Raw genomic sequence first — 13,395 nt, forward strand, 5'->3', positions numbered from 1 at the left:
TGTTGACCAACTTCCATTCTGCTTACATCATGTCAAAATAAAAGTCCTATACATGTGCCATGTGGACAATAAAGGAATACATTTTGGGGGACTTTTATTTTTGACAGGTTAGAGAGGAAGTGGGTCTACAACAGACCCACGTTTGGCAAGTCTGTTTCATTTTTTAAATATATATATATTTTTTATTTCACCTTTATTTAACCAGGTAGGCCAGTTGAGAACAAGTTCTCATTTACAACTGGCCAAGATAAAGCAAAGCAGTGCGACAAAAACAACTTCATGGCACATGTTCGCTCCTGTCCTTTGTCTTAACCACAAATGAATGTCCTCTGACAATTACCAGTTAGATGGAAGTACAAACGTGTTTTATAAAACATGTTTCTTTTTGTGTGTGGTCAATTGAAGAAAAATATAAACGCATGACAATTTCAAATATTTTACTGAGTTACAGTTCACATAAGGACATCAGTCAATTGAAATAAATTAATTAGGCTGTAATCTATGGATTTCACATGAATGGGAATATAGATATGCGTCTGTTGTTCAGACCCCCCCCAAAAAAATACAAGCTTCACTACACAAGCATTAACATATGCTGTCCATGTACAGTGCCTTGCGTATTCGGCCCCCTTGAACTTTGCAACCTTTTGCCACATTTCAGGCTTCAAACATAAAGATATAAAACTGTATTTTTTTTATGAAGAATCAACAACAAGTGGGACACAATCATGAAGTGGAACTACATCTATTGGATATTTCAAACTTTTTTAACAAATCAAAAACTGAAAAATTGGGCGTGCAAAATTATTCAGCCCCCTTAAGTTAATACTTTGTAGTGCCACCTTTTGCTGCGATTACAGCTGTAAGTCGCTTGGGGTACGTCTCTATCAGTTTTGCACATCGAGAGACTGACATTTTTTCCCATTCCTCCTTGCAAAACAGCTCGAGCTCAGTGAGGTTGGATGGAGAGCATTTGTGAACAGCAGTTTTCAGTTCTTTCCACAGATTCTCGATTGGATTCAGGTCTGGACTTTGACTTGGCCATTCTAACACCTGGATATGTTTCTTTTTGAACCATTCCATTGTAGATTTTGCTTTATGTTTTGGATCATTGTCTTGTTGGAAGACAAATCTCCGTCCCAGTCTCAGGTCTTTTGCAGACTCCATCAGGTTTTCTTCCAGAATGGTCCTGTATTTGGCTCCATCCATCTTCCCATCAATTTTAACCATCTTCCCTGTCCCTGCTGAAGAAAAGCAGGCCCAAACCATGATGCTGCCACCACCATGTTTGACAGTGGGGATGGTGTGTTCAGCTGTGTTGCTTTTACGCTAAACATAACGTTTTGCATTGTTGCCAAAAAGTTCAATTTTGGTTTCATCTGACCAGAGCACCTTCTTCCACATGTTTGGTGTGTCTCCCAGGTGGCTTGTGGCAAACTTTAAACAACACTTTCTATGGATATCTTTAAGAAATGGCTTTCTTCTTGCCACTCTTCCATAAAGGCCAGATTTGTGCAATATACGACTGACTGATTGTTGTCCTATGGACAGAGTCTCCCACCTCAGCTGTAGATCTCTGCAGTTCATCCAGAGTGATCATGGGCCTCTTGGCTGCATCTCTGATCAGTCTTCTCCTTGTATGAGCTGAAAGTTTAGAGGGACGGCCAGGTCTTGTAGATTTGCAGTGGTCTGATACTCCTTCCATTTCAATATTATCGCTTGCACAGTGCTCCTTGGGATGTTTAAAGCTTGGGAAATCTTTTTGTATCCAAATTCGGCTTTAAACTTCTTCACAACAGTATCTCGGACCTGCCTGGTGTGTTCCTTGTTCTTCATGATGCTCTCTGCGCTTTTAACGGACCTCTGAGACTATCACAGTGCAGGTGCATTTATACGGAGACTTGATTACACACAGGTGGATTGTATTTATCATCATTAGTCATTTAGGTCAACATTGGATCATTCAGAGATCCTCACTGAACTTCTGGAGAGAGTTTGCTGCACTGAAAGTAAAGGGGCTGAATAATTTTGCACGCCCAATTTTTCAGTTTTTGATTTGTTAAAGGAGTTTGAAATATCCAATAAATGTCGTTCCACTTCATGATTGTGTCCCACTTGTTGTTGATTCTTCACAAAAAAATACAGTTTTATATCTTTATGTTTGAAGCCTGAAATGTGGCAAAAGGTCGCAAAGTTCAAGGGGGCCGAATACTTTCGCAAGGCACTGTATATGTGACCAATGCATTTTTATTATCTGAATTGAAAAGAGGGGCATGGCTCAGAAATCCAGTCAGTATCTGGTGTGACCACCATTTGCCTCATACAGCGCGACACATCTCCTTTGCATAGAGTTGATCAGGCTGTTGATTGTGGCCTGTGGAATGTTTTCCCACTCTTCAATGTATCTGCGAAGTATATTGGCGGGAACTGGAACACGCTGTTTATCCAGAGCATCCCAAACATGCTCAATGGATGACATGTTTGGTGAGTATGCAGGGCATGGAAGAACTTTGACATTTTCAGCTTCTAGGAATTATGTACAGATCCTTGCGACATGGGGCCGTGCTTTATCATGCTGAAATATGAGGTGATGGCGGCTGATGAATGGCGTGACAATGGTCCTCAGGACCTCGTCACGGTATCTATATGCATTCAAATTGCTATCAACAAAATGCATTTGTGCTCATTGTCTTTTGCTAATGCCTGCCCATAACATAACCCCACGCCAACATGGGGCACTCTGTTCACAACGTTGACATCTGTAAACCACTCGCCAACAAGATGCCATACACGTGGTCTGCGGTTGTGAGGCTGGTTGGACGTACTGCCAAATTCGCTAAAATGACTTTGGAGTCTTATGCTAGAGAAATTAACATTCAATTCCTGCAGTCAGCACACCAATTGCATGATCCCTCAAAATGTGAGACGTCTGTGGCATTGTGTGTCTGTGGCAAAACTGCACATTAATGGCCTTTTATTATCCCCAGCACAAGTTGCACCTGTGTAATGATCATGCTGTTTAATCAGCTTCTTGATATGCCACACTTGTCAGGTGGATGGATTATCTTGGCAAAGGAGAAATGCTCACTAACAGGGATTAAATACACATTTTTGCACAAAATGAGAGAAATACACTATTTGTGCAAAGAACATTTCTGGGATATTTTATTTCAGCTCATGAAACATGGGCCCAACACTTTACATGTGGAATTTATATTTTGGTTCCGTGTAGTATAAAACACTTCCCTTCTATTCCTAATTATTGAGTGTACAGTATTTGGCTATTTGCACTTGCAATTAGTTGACATATTGCATATTAATTAAACTAAAATGTACATGCATAAAGAACAAAAACCATTCAACAGAGGTTATATTCAAACTGACAATCAGATATCCAGTCATTCTAATTCAGAACTCTTGGGAAGTTTTAGATAACAGTATATAGGCCCTTGTGTGTGAGGTGGCCCAGCCTTCACAGAGCCCCCTTTTGTCTAACCTCACCCTCTACTCTCTGACAGGACATGACTCAGCGTGAGCGGGGGGGCAGCCCTCATAATCCTGGATGTTAGGGTTTTTCACTGTGGAGGAGTTCTGGACACATACACAGTGAGAGCTGCCCGAGCCAAGAGAGAACAGTACCCTCGGTACGCCGGCCTAGTCTCTCTGCACTCCACCACTGAGGAGAGAAAAGAACAGTCCAATCAGAGCTACATGCTTAAAAATACACTTCCCTAGTAATGCTTCCAGAGCATAGACTGATCTCTATGATGGCTGTGAATGCTTCTATCCATACTAGTTGATAGGAGGCAACGATTAATGTTATTTAGGCTTGAGTTAGCGCCCCCTAGTGTATGATATCCTTCAGCATGTTAGGGCCCACACACATTGCCACCATCAACCTTAGGCTAGTAAATACAATGGCCGTGGTCGAGAACATCAAATCCATGGTATATTGTTGATTGTTACTGACTGATCTAAAAATAATAAAAGAGTAGTTACTTATGATTCAGGGTGATTTGTAGATCAATCAGTCGGTAGTCGCCTGAACTTCCGACTGCAATGTCAAACATGCACAAAGTTTCTCTGTGCACCATGATGTCAGTTCCTCTTGGTGGAGCACCAGACCCGTCCTCTCCTGGCAGCACTCCACTCTGAGTTGCTGGCTGGGAGGTGTTACTTCTCAGCCTGGGCTTGGTCCTTGAGTGTCTGCCCCTCTTCCAGGGCTGCCTCCACCTGCAGCAAGGCCTCTGTGGGCTCTCCACCGTCACTGTAAAACTGCCCCCACCTGTCTGCCTGCAGCATATCACAGAGGGAGGACTTGAATCTCACAACTTTCAAAGGATTCTCTGTATATTATTGTCCTTTTGGGTTAACACAGGGTTTTCCAAACTCGGTTCTCGGGTGTCTGCAAGGGCCTTTGAACCTTATGTTCATGTATGTAATGAACTAGCCTGGGTACCCGTCTGTTCAATAAGTATCATTGCACTTCACTGCTTGCAAATGCATCACAATTCTATAAGGAGTTGGAAAGACTGCATTAACAGACTGGTACCCAGGCTAGTATTGAGTGCAATAATGACAACTGTGCTAGTATCAATGACAAAAGTTCCTTGGTCAAATGGACCATGCATGGGACCCTCGTATGAAGATACGATGGCCTACAGGCATTGATACCCACCCATAGGCTTGTAGTCCTTGTGATAGAAGGTCATCTAGTCTTACAGGGACACCACCTGAGCAGAGGTCAGACTGGACACATCATCAGTCAGACTGGTATCTGTAAAGTCCCCATTGGTCACATACACGTTTTGCAGATGTTATTGCGGGTGTAGCGAAATGCTTGTGTTTCTAGCTCCAACAGTGCAGTAATATCTAACAAGTAAGATCTAACAATACACACACATTTAAAGTAAAGGATGGAGTTAAGAATATATACATATTTGGACGAGCAATGTCGGAGCGGCATACACTAAAATACAGTAGAATATAATATATACATATGAGATGAGTTGTGCAAAATATGTAAACATTATTGGATGGACAGGTAAAGGCCCTTGCTGTTCTCTCCGCTGTACAGAGATAACTCCTCTTTGGTTATGCGCTGCACAGGTCGTCAGTGATGTGGGCACAGTCCTGGTGTAGTAATAGTAAAGATGTTCTCATCTGTGGTATTAGTATTGCCACTAATACACAAATAAATGAAATTATAAACCCTAGCATTATGTCGAAGCCTTCGCAGCTCAGCTATTCCTTGTCATGTACCGTTACATTTTGTCAATTAATTAAACATGTTTAAAAATAATCGCCGTTTCTGTATTTTTATTTCCGGGTATGCGTTTAATCCACTGAGCATGCTCACATCAGTGCAGAGTTACAAACCACATAGTTTATATAGTTCCCTGGTTTGGCTTGGTGTCCGCACGTTCAGCAATGCACGGTATAATCGTGAATCTGAGAGTTTTGTACTGCAGCTATATCATGAATAGTTTTATATAAGAATAGGCCTACATCAAATATTGTTTTCTATATGCATCTAAGCTATTTCATGATCCGGGCCTAGAACGTACACCTCCGCCCATTGGGTCCAAAGTTTCTGATGACGTAGCGAGCGATCTAGTAGGGCACGTACTGAACGTCAATGCGGTAGTGGAACGAAACGGAAGAACACAGGTTGGAAAGGGCTGTGGATTTTTCAATCCCGTTTACAAAACTGTCTCCAACCGGACCTCTACGAATTTTAGGAAAGCCAGAGGCCGCTATACAACATGGGAAACGCAGAGAGCGGCTGCGGAGGTGGTAGTGGGGACGAGGAGGATGTCGAAGCCGAAAGCCCCGGGTTCGCGGAAGGCAGTCCGGCCTCTGCGGCCACGGGCGTCGGCGTTGCTAACAGTGGAGGCTCTGGTTCTGGAAGGAGTGGAAGGGGATCGAATAACCCTCCAGTGCCGGGCTGCGGACCACCTACCCCAGGGGTGCTTTTAGAGCAAGTCAAACTGAGGGAGGCGGCGGCCCGCATTAGCGACTCGGGGGTCGCCATTCCTGAGTCGGTCCTGGCCGGGAATGAGGGCGTCCTGGTGCGGTGGCTCGAGGATCGGTTGAGCCGGGGAGAGGAGTCTGTAAATGTGGAACAATTTTGCGAGATGCTCGAGAGCCGAGACGCTCCGCGAGATGAGTGCGAAGAGGTACAGTATTTCCGCGATAACTACCATAATATAAAGCCCACAATATTTCTTATACCTCAATGTTATCATAGGAAGAGCGAGTGTCCACCATTATGTGATTCGCAGCTGAGTGGCTGAAAGTGTTTTGTTTACATTGTAGGCCTGGTTACATGTCCTCTGACTAACCCATGCCAAGCAATAAGTGTGTCACGACACCACGAGCCATAAAGGGACATTATGTGCTGTCAGACCTTTACGTTTGTCAGTGATCATTGATATTTTGATGCCAAACCTTCCTATTTTCTGCTCTATCTACAACAAGCTGCATTGTACTTTTTGTAGACCTTTTAGCTACGTTTTCTGTCACGAGTTGATATATGAATAGGACCTGCTCCGTAATGAATAGCTTTGCCTTTATCTCTGTCAATGTAGGACATTGTGTGCCTATGGCAGGGTAGGCATGCTTCAGAATGCTATGGAATCCTGACTCACAGTAACATCCACAATCCATAGAAACAGTATACCTGTCTGGTTTGACAGAGAGACACAAAAAAAATATAGTGTAATCTCATAACAGATTATCAGCATAGGCAGATATCAAATAGCTCCATGTTTTGGTTCTAGGGTCTGTGTCACTTTTATCCTGAGCTGACAGTTGTCGGGCCTTTCCTGGGAAGATTGTTGTAGAGGCCAGGGGGGTCAAGGCATTGGCAATGTGTCCACCTCAGGTCAGTGTGTCAAAAATATTAGCTTCTCTCCTAACCCTGTCACCCAGGTGACGTCCTAGTGTAGACTGAAGCAGAGGTGAACAACCTGCGTAGTTGAATGTCTATGTCCCTATGAGTGTATTTCCTCATGTTTCTCTGTCCCTGCCCTAGGCCTTTGGTCAGTTTGACGCAGAGGGAGATGGAGTGGTGGACGTCGAGAACATGCTGATGGCTCTGAAGAACTCCAACGGGGCCAATCTACAGGGAGAGCTGAGTCACGTGATCAGACAACTCCAGGCATGCACCCTAACCCCAGGTAGGAACAGACCCAATGTGATACTGATGTATGTTATAGGTTAATGGGGAGTTATGTTGTGGTGGGTATTCTGTACATTGTGGGGAGTTGCGATAGGAAGACTGGGGAAAGGATAGGGGCAGAGGGCTTAGAGGACAGAGGGATAGGCAAAGATGTAGGTAAAATGGATTTCTGTGTTCACCAACAGCATGATACATCTTATATGTGTATCTTCCTTCTTTATTTTAGGATTTGTTGACATATTCTCCAAGTCCAAAGACAGGTTGGGAGCGCACGCCTCAAAGATCCTGAAGTTCCTCCACAGGAACCGTATTCCCAGTAGTGCCATCCCTTTCCCTGTTCTAGAGGGATACAACAGCATTTGTACCATGAGGTCTACTGTGGTGCAGGACTTCCTAGAGTTCCTCCTTCAGAAGGAGAAAGGTGAACAAAAAGTATTATAAAATATCGATAGAATACCCTCTGGGAACATGAATGTTGTTAAATTAGCACAAGGAGATTGCCGTGTACTAACAACCTATTATTACACATCAATTACACACATCTTCAGATCATGAATGTCATGTAATACTAGTTTACCCTTTATTCACCATGAAACAACACCTCAGTTTGTCTCATTGGGCTGGTTCTCCTCTCTCCCTCCTCCCAGACTTAGACATCCAGTACAGGGCAGAGTTGAACCGGGACCCAGAGGTGGATAAAGTGAAGGTGGTCACACAGTGCTACAACTTCATAGAAGCTTCGTCCAATGCCACGGACATCCACAAGATGACCAACGGAGAGACTGTGACCTTCTGGCAGTCAGACGGCAGCGCCCGCTCACACTGGATAAGGTGAGAGACAACAGCTAACAAGCATGGCTTTTTAATCAGGGTTAGATCCAAGCCGTTCACATCCAGCTTGAAAGGGAGCTGTGGCTAGCTTTCTAATGTACCTTTGTAGTTTATTTATATATATTTATCTTTGAGTACACTATTATCTTTGAGTTCAAATGTTGTTTGATTTCCTTGTGTCCAGGCTAAAGTGTCATGTTTAGGGCAATGAGTTTTACCTGATCAAGTCACATTCTCAGGTTAAACTCGGGGCCCTACTTTTCATTTGACCTTATCGTCGTATTTTCAGGTTGAAGATGAAGCCGGACGTGGTGCTGCGTCGCCTGGCCATCGCAGTGGCATCCAACGACCACAGCTACATGCCCCAGCTGGTGTCGGTGGCCGTGGGCAAGAACCGGCGATCGCTGCAGGAGATCAAGGATGTGCGCATCCCCTCCAACGTCACAGGTTACGTGGCCCTGCTGGAGAACGCCAACATCACTCACCCCTGTGAGTCAGTCGCTGTCTGCCTGCCTGCATGTCACAAGGGCCTTTAACTCCAGAAAATAATGATACAGATCGATGTGGGTGCAATCCACCCGGATCATGAGTCTAATGTGAAAGCTCCTACTTTATTACACACTACTCAATTCATCCAGTTCCTCCAGTTAGTATTTTGGGGAGGCTAGAAGTCTGCTTCTCTGGTTAAGCTTCTGTTTGAAATTGATTCTCCCTGGATTTTGAATACAGTATACATCAGGGGTCAGCAAACTTTTTGGCTCAAGGGCCACATTGGGATTTTGAAATTCATTGGCGAAAAAGAGCAGTTATTTCAAAACGTATATCCATGATATTTTCTGCATACTTTCTATCTAGTTTTAGATGTGTTTATTTATTTTATTACTCAATTCATCAGGCTGTAGACCACCCCTGGTGACAGAGGTTTTAGTTTAATATGTTTTTGTTCAGTGTGCCAACTTGTAGCGTTATTTATTAGAGAGGGGTAAAGAAAGATTTTGTTCGGGCGCCAGGCAGGTATTAACCATGCCGAAAGGAAAAGAGTAGAATAGAGAGAGTACCACTACCAGACCCACACACATCAGCAGAAGAGACTGCCTAGAGGGTAGCCTGTTTCCCAGATAGCCAGTGGAGAGAAAAAATAATACACACCATATAAAACCCACATCACAGCACAGGGGTAACCCAAACAAGAATACCTCATACAATAATACTAATACTAATAATGGCAGAGCAATTCAACAGAAACTTCATACAAGAACGAACCCAGTCATCAACATAGGATTTGCAATAATCTGTATTATTTTCTAGTGGATGAGTGCAGAGGGTATGAATGTGGGGGGGTGTTCATCAACACAACAAAGGCCTTAAAAATGTCCAGTCTTCTCGGCCACATGTCATTAGTACACCTCAATACAGTTCACATAATAATACACACCTTGCAAGCAACCTCCCTTTTAACTAAAATGTCCAAATACTTCTGGCAGGGCAATAATAGTCCAGCTCTAATGAACTTCAATGGGAAGTGCATTGGAAAAATAGAGAGTCTGTTGCAGGGTAAAGCACTGGAACGATAGAGGGAAGAGAAAAAGAGAAAGAGAACAAGAGAGATCTTAGCTGTGGTCTTCAGGCGTGCAGGTGTACTGTCTGACTGTCCGATGGTTTGTATGTTAAAGCTTCGCAACAATGTTGCTACTAATCCATGCGATCCATAACGGGCGTGTTCCCAAATGAAAACAACCACGACCTAGAGCGATTACACCGATGATTGAGTTAAACACTCTATAAACTACACACGCTGAAAACAAACAAAACTTCTGCAGCACAGCACACACAATCAAACTGTCGCGCCACCAAAGAGCTCCTCCCCAAAGAGCTGAATGAGCTCTCTTTATTTCCTCCTTCCTTACTGCTCATGCGCTCTTAAAGTGGCAGTGCACGGTGAAGGCTCCGTGCAGATTTCGCCACAAACTGAAGACATGTACCCTCTGGGATTAGTCAAGTATTTCTGTCGGATCCTATCCCACGCCATTCAAATCATTCCGCTCTGTGGCCTCCAGACATCCAGATCAACATCAAGCGGTGCCTGAGTGATGGTTGTGACACGCGGATCCACGGGCTGAAGACCCTGGGCTACCAGATCACCAAGAGTAAAGAGGTGTCTGTGTCTGATGCCTCGGCTATCTGGTACCTGTCACTGCTCACCTCCCTGGTCACAGCCTCAATGGAGACCAACCCTGTCCTGGCACAGACTGTCCTACAGAGCACACAGTGAGTACCAACTAGAGACAGGGTTATGGAAGGGTGCTATGTCATGCTTATTTAGGGGTCGTAGTAGGAGTGCTGATCTAGGATCAGGTCCCCACCTGTCCCTATATATTCTTATTCATTATGATCTAAAAGGTGAAACTCCTACTCTGAGAGGCTTTGTGGATACGGGCTCTGATGTTATGAATGGGTCTATTGCATGCGTATGAAGGGATCATCATTAGGGCCAGGAGTTTTTTTCTGACCACTTGACCTAACCAGGAACAACTCCTAGTTGTCATGATTATGAAGAGGTTCTGCAGCATTTCACTTTTGTCACCAGTAATTGAATGCTTTGACTTGACTTTTTGTTGTGGCGCTGTGTCTGAGAGCTTGGTTTCTTCTGTTCCCTCCTCGTAGAAAAGCCTTAAAGCACATGCCACCACTGTCCTTAACGCCGTCGTCCACCGAATTCCCCAAGTTCTTCTCCATGAACATCCTCGAGGAGGTGGACGGGTTCCTGCTCAGAATAGCAGAGTAAGTCTATAGTAGTAGTAACTATATAATGAGTATGACTGACAATTAAAAACATTCAAATGAGAATAGCAGAATAATGCGTAGATCCTGTGATTACATCATTACACTGGCCTCTCTATGCTGATAATCTCGGAGCCTACCATGTTTACATGATTATGTTGATATTTATTTTATTTATTATGGATCCTCATTAGCTGCTGCCAAGGCAGCAACTACTCTTCCTGGGGTCCAGCGACATCAAGGCAGTTATATACAATTACAAATATTACATGACATTACATTTCAGAACACTTTTCACAACATGTTAAATGTGTTCCCTCAGGCCTCTACTCTACCATCACATACTGTATCTTCTACTATACAAAATCCATGTGTATGTGTGTGTGAGCACACATACACATACACTGTATTACCTTAACTCTTTGTAAATACTCTCTCACTATCTTTTTCTCGCGTGTAGACATGCACACACGCACCCCCCCTCTCTCTCTTCTCTCCCCCTCACACACTGTCTCGCACTTTCTTTCTCTCGCACACTCTATCTTATGTATATCTCACACCCACTCACCATCTTTCTGTTTGTCTTTACACTCAATCACTCTCAGCCTCACACCATTTTTTCCCCCTCTTTCTCTCTTCATCCCCCTGTAGTTGCTGTGTGACCCCTGATGCAGAACTGACCCTGTTGGCCTTTGCCCTGGCCCGGGGCAGTGTGGCTAAGATCCTCCAATCCCTGTCTGGTATCAGTGAGCACCTGGAGGCAGAGTACAGAGCCTCGTCCCTCATCTCCTCCATGGCCTCAGTCAGACTGCGCCTGCTCTATCGCAACGGTAACCTCAACCAACCCCGCTTACAGTTTCCTTCTCCCGGTCTTCAGCCAACCCCGCTTACCTTATCCACTATGTCCCTCATGCCGTATGGCCGTAGTAGTTGAGGCAATGGGCTGCTGACCCGACAATTCTGGCGATGGTGCTGTGATTATGTTTTAGATCAGTGTTTCCAATATGGTGGGCCAGGATCAAGCCTGATTCTTTTTGAATCACTTGTAGACACTAGTTCCTGGATAGAAACGTATTTGTGGGACACAAGAAAACTTTAGGGATACAAAGAATTTGAGAATTCTGGATTTTCTGGTTGGAGGATTCCGGATTTCCTGAATATTCCCTCCTGATTCCGGGAATCTTCCAACCAGGTTTTCTAGAAAACCTGTGAATTTGGGGAAATTTACCAGAATTTTGCAACCCTAGTTAGATTACAAATGGTTTGCGACCATCGACCTTTAGATATGGCTGTTCTGAAGTGATTGCGTGTCTTGTTCCCTACTCTAGGGAAGACCCTTCAGTTGCACCTGCAGGCCTGTGATGTGAAGGGCAAAGAAGAGAAGTCGGGACCAGAGAACATGCTGACTGAATCCGCCGCCACTGGAGACGGTATAGTTACTGCAGTCTCTCTTGTCTCTCTCTCTCTCTCGTTCACGCTCTCCAAGTATGTGCATGTTTGAGTTTGCATGCTTAATCAGTTGCTCTAATGTTCTGTACAGGGTTTCTCACAGAAAGTGGTAAGAAGAGAGCTAGCGTGATCCTGTCTACAGAAGACCAGAGCAACTTCCAGGTCACTCAGATGAAGGTTAAAGTGAGTGTGTGTGTAGTGTTCATATATTGCAGTAGTGCATTGGTGTTCACAGCAATGGGGTTCTCATGAAGTATTAAGCATCCTCTATCAGTCTATTTGTGGCATAGTGGGTGTTTGCACTTTTGCTCCCTACCATTTGCTGTTTTCTCCCATACGATCTGTGTTTTTCAACAGGTCCGTAAAGGTGCCATTGGAGCAAAGTGTGGCCTGGTGTTTGCCTACAGTGAAGGAGACACCTTTGATGCAGAAAAACACTTCAAGAGGTTTAAGAAGTATGACTCCTGGAACTACAAGGACTACAAGGAGTTTGTGCAAGACAAGTAAGGACCTCCCCGGAGTGGTACCTGTTGAACCCAGATGAACTGCCTATTTATTTTCTTCTGGATTTAACTCGGTAGTAGTACAGTCATCTCATGCACCAGACATCCTACCCATGTTCGTAAGGTCTGGTATAAAACGAGGCCTTGAACTAGAGTCAGTATAGTGACCTGTTCCGAATGAATGAATATGACAGTTCCATATGAATGTCTGACCCCTGGTTTGTCATGTGACCTACCTTGCAGTCTGAGGATTCCACTGCAGGCGGAGGATGAGCCCATTGGCTGGTTTGAGCTGGAGGATGACTGGAACGATGTGGAGATCAAACTGCAGACTTGTCGCGTTGCAAAGGTACTCAACACTCTTTCGCGCTCTCTATCTCTCTCTTTTTTCTAGTTTTACTATCGCTCTCTGCCCTGTCCAAATTATTGTTTCTCCCTCCTCTCATTCAACCACTCTTCAATACTTTCTCTCTCTGACACTCAACTCCCCTGCTCCTCCCTCTCCTCCCCATCTACCAATCAAATAAGAGTATCTATGTGCAGAAATCAGATATTACTATGTTTCCCAATATGTAATGTTAATTGTGTGAATCCATCAATTAGCGGTGTAAGAATAGTCCCACCATCCACATTTATGTAACACTCATA

At 44.1% G+C, this 13,395-nt stretch overlaps 1 protein-coding gene and 1 long non-coding RNA gene across 5 annotated transcripts in view; one reads left to right on the plus strand and one right to left on the minus strand.

The window, feature by feature from the left end:
- Positions 1-3,137: 3,137 nt before the first annotated feature.
- Positions 3,138-5,598, minus strand: LOC110537825 (uncharacterized). Its single transcript, XR_002475680.3, has 3 exons — positions 4,679-5,598; positions 4,000-4,293; positions 3,138-3,676 (listed from the first exon to the last, which is right to left on the minus strand). It is a non-coding gene; the product is annotated as an uncharacterized LOC110537825 (long non-coding RNA).
- The window catches only part of zzef1 (zinc finger, ZZ-type with EF hand domain 1), a 54,610-nt gene continuing 46,572 nt past the window's right edge, over positions 5,358-13,395 (plus strand). For all 4 annotated transcript variants that reach the window (XM_090192831.1, XM_090192832.1, XM_090192833.1 and 1 more), the window contains exons 1-12: positions 5,358-6,179; positions 7,037-7,181; positions 7,410-7,604; positions 7,831-8,014; positions 8,304-8,503; positions 10,072-10,282; positions 10,679-10,795; positions 11,447-11,625; positions 12,124-12,225; positions 12,336-12,427; positions 12,602-12,747; positions 12,991-13,096. In XM_090192831.1, the coding sequence (XP_090048957.1) occupies positions 5,766-6,179; positions 7,037-7,181; positions 7,410-7,604; positions 7,831-8,014; positions 8,304-8,503; positions 10,072-10,282; positions 10,679-10,795; positions 11,447-11,625; positions 12,124-12,225; positions 12,336-12,427; positions 12,602-12,747; positions 12,991-13,096 (2,091 nt within the window). In that variant the 5' untranslated portion in view covers positions 5,358-5,765. The remainder of the gene's footprint in view (positions 6,180-7,036; positions 7,182-7,409; positions 7,605-7,830; positions 8,015-8,303; positions 8,504-10,071; positions 10,283-10,678; positions 10,796-11,446; positions 11,626-12,123; positions 12,226-12,335; positions 12,428-12,601; positions 12,748-12,990; positions 13,097-13,395) is intronic.

The sequence above is a fragment of the Oncorhynchus mykiss genome, chromosome 12 (genome assembly GCF_057628025.1).
Source record: "Oncorhynchus mykiss isolate SJ-2025 chromosome 12, ASM5762802v1, whole genome shotgun sequence".
Lineage (NCBI taxonomy): Eukaryota > Metazoa > Chordata > Actinopteri > Salmoniformes > Salmonidae > Oncorhynchus > Oncorhynchus mykiss.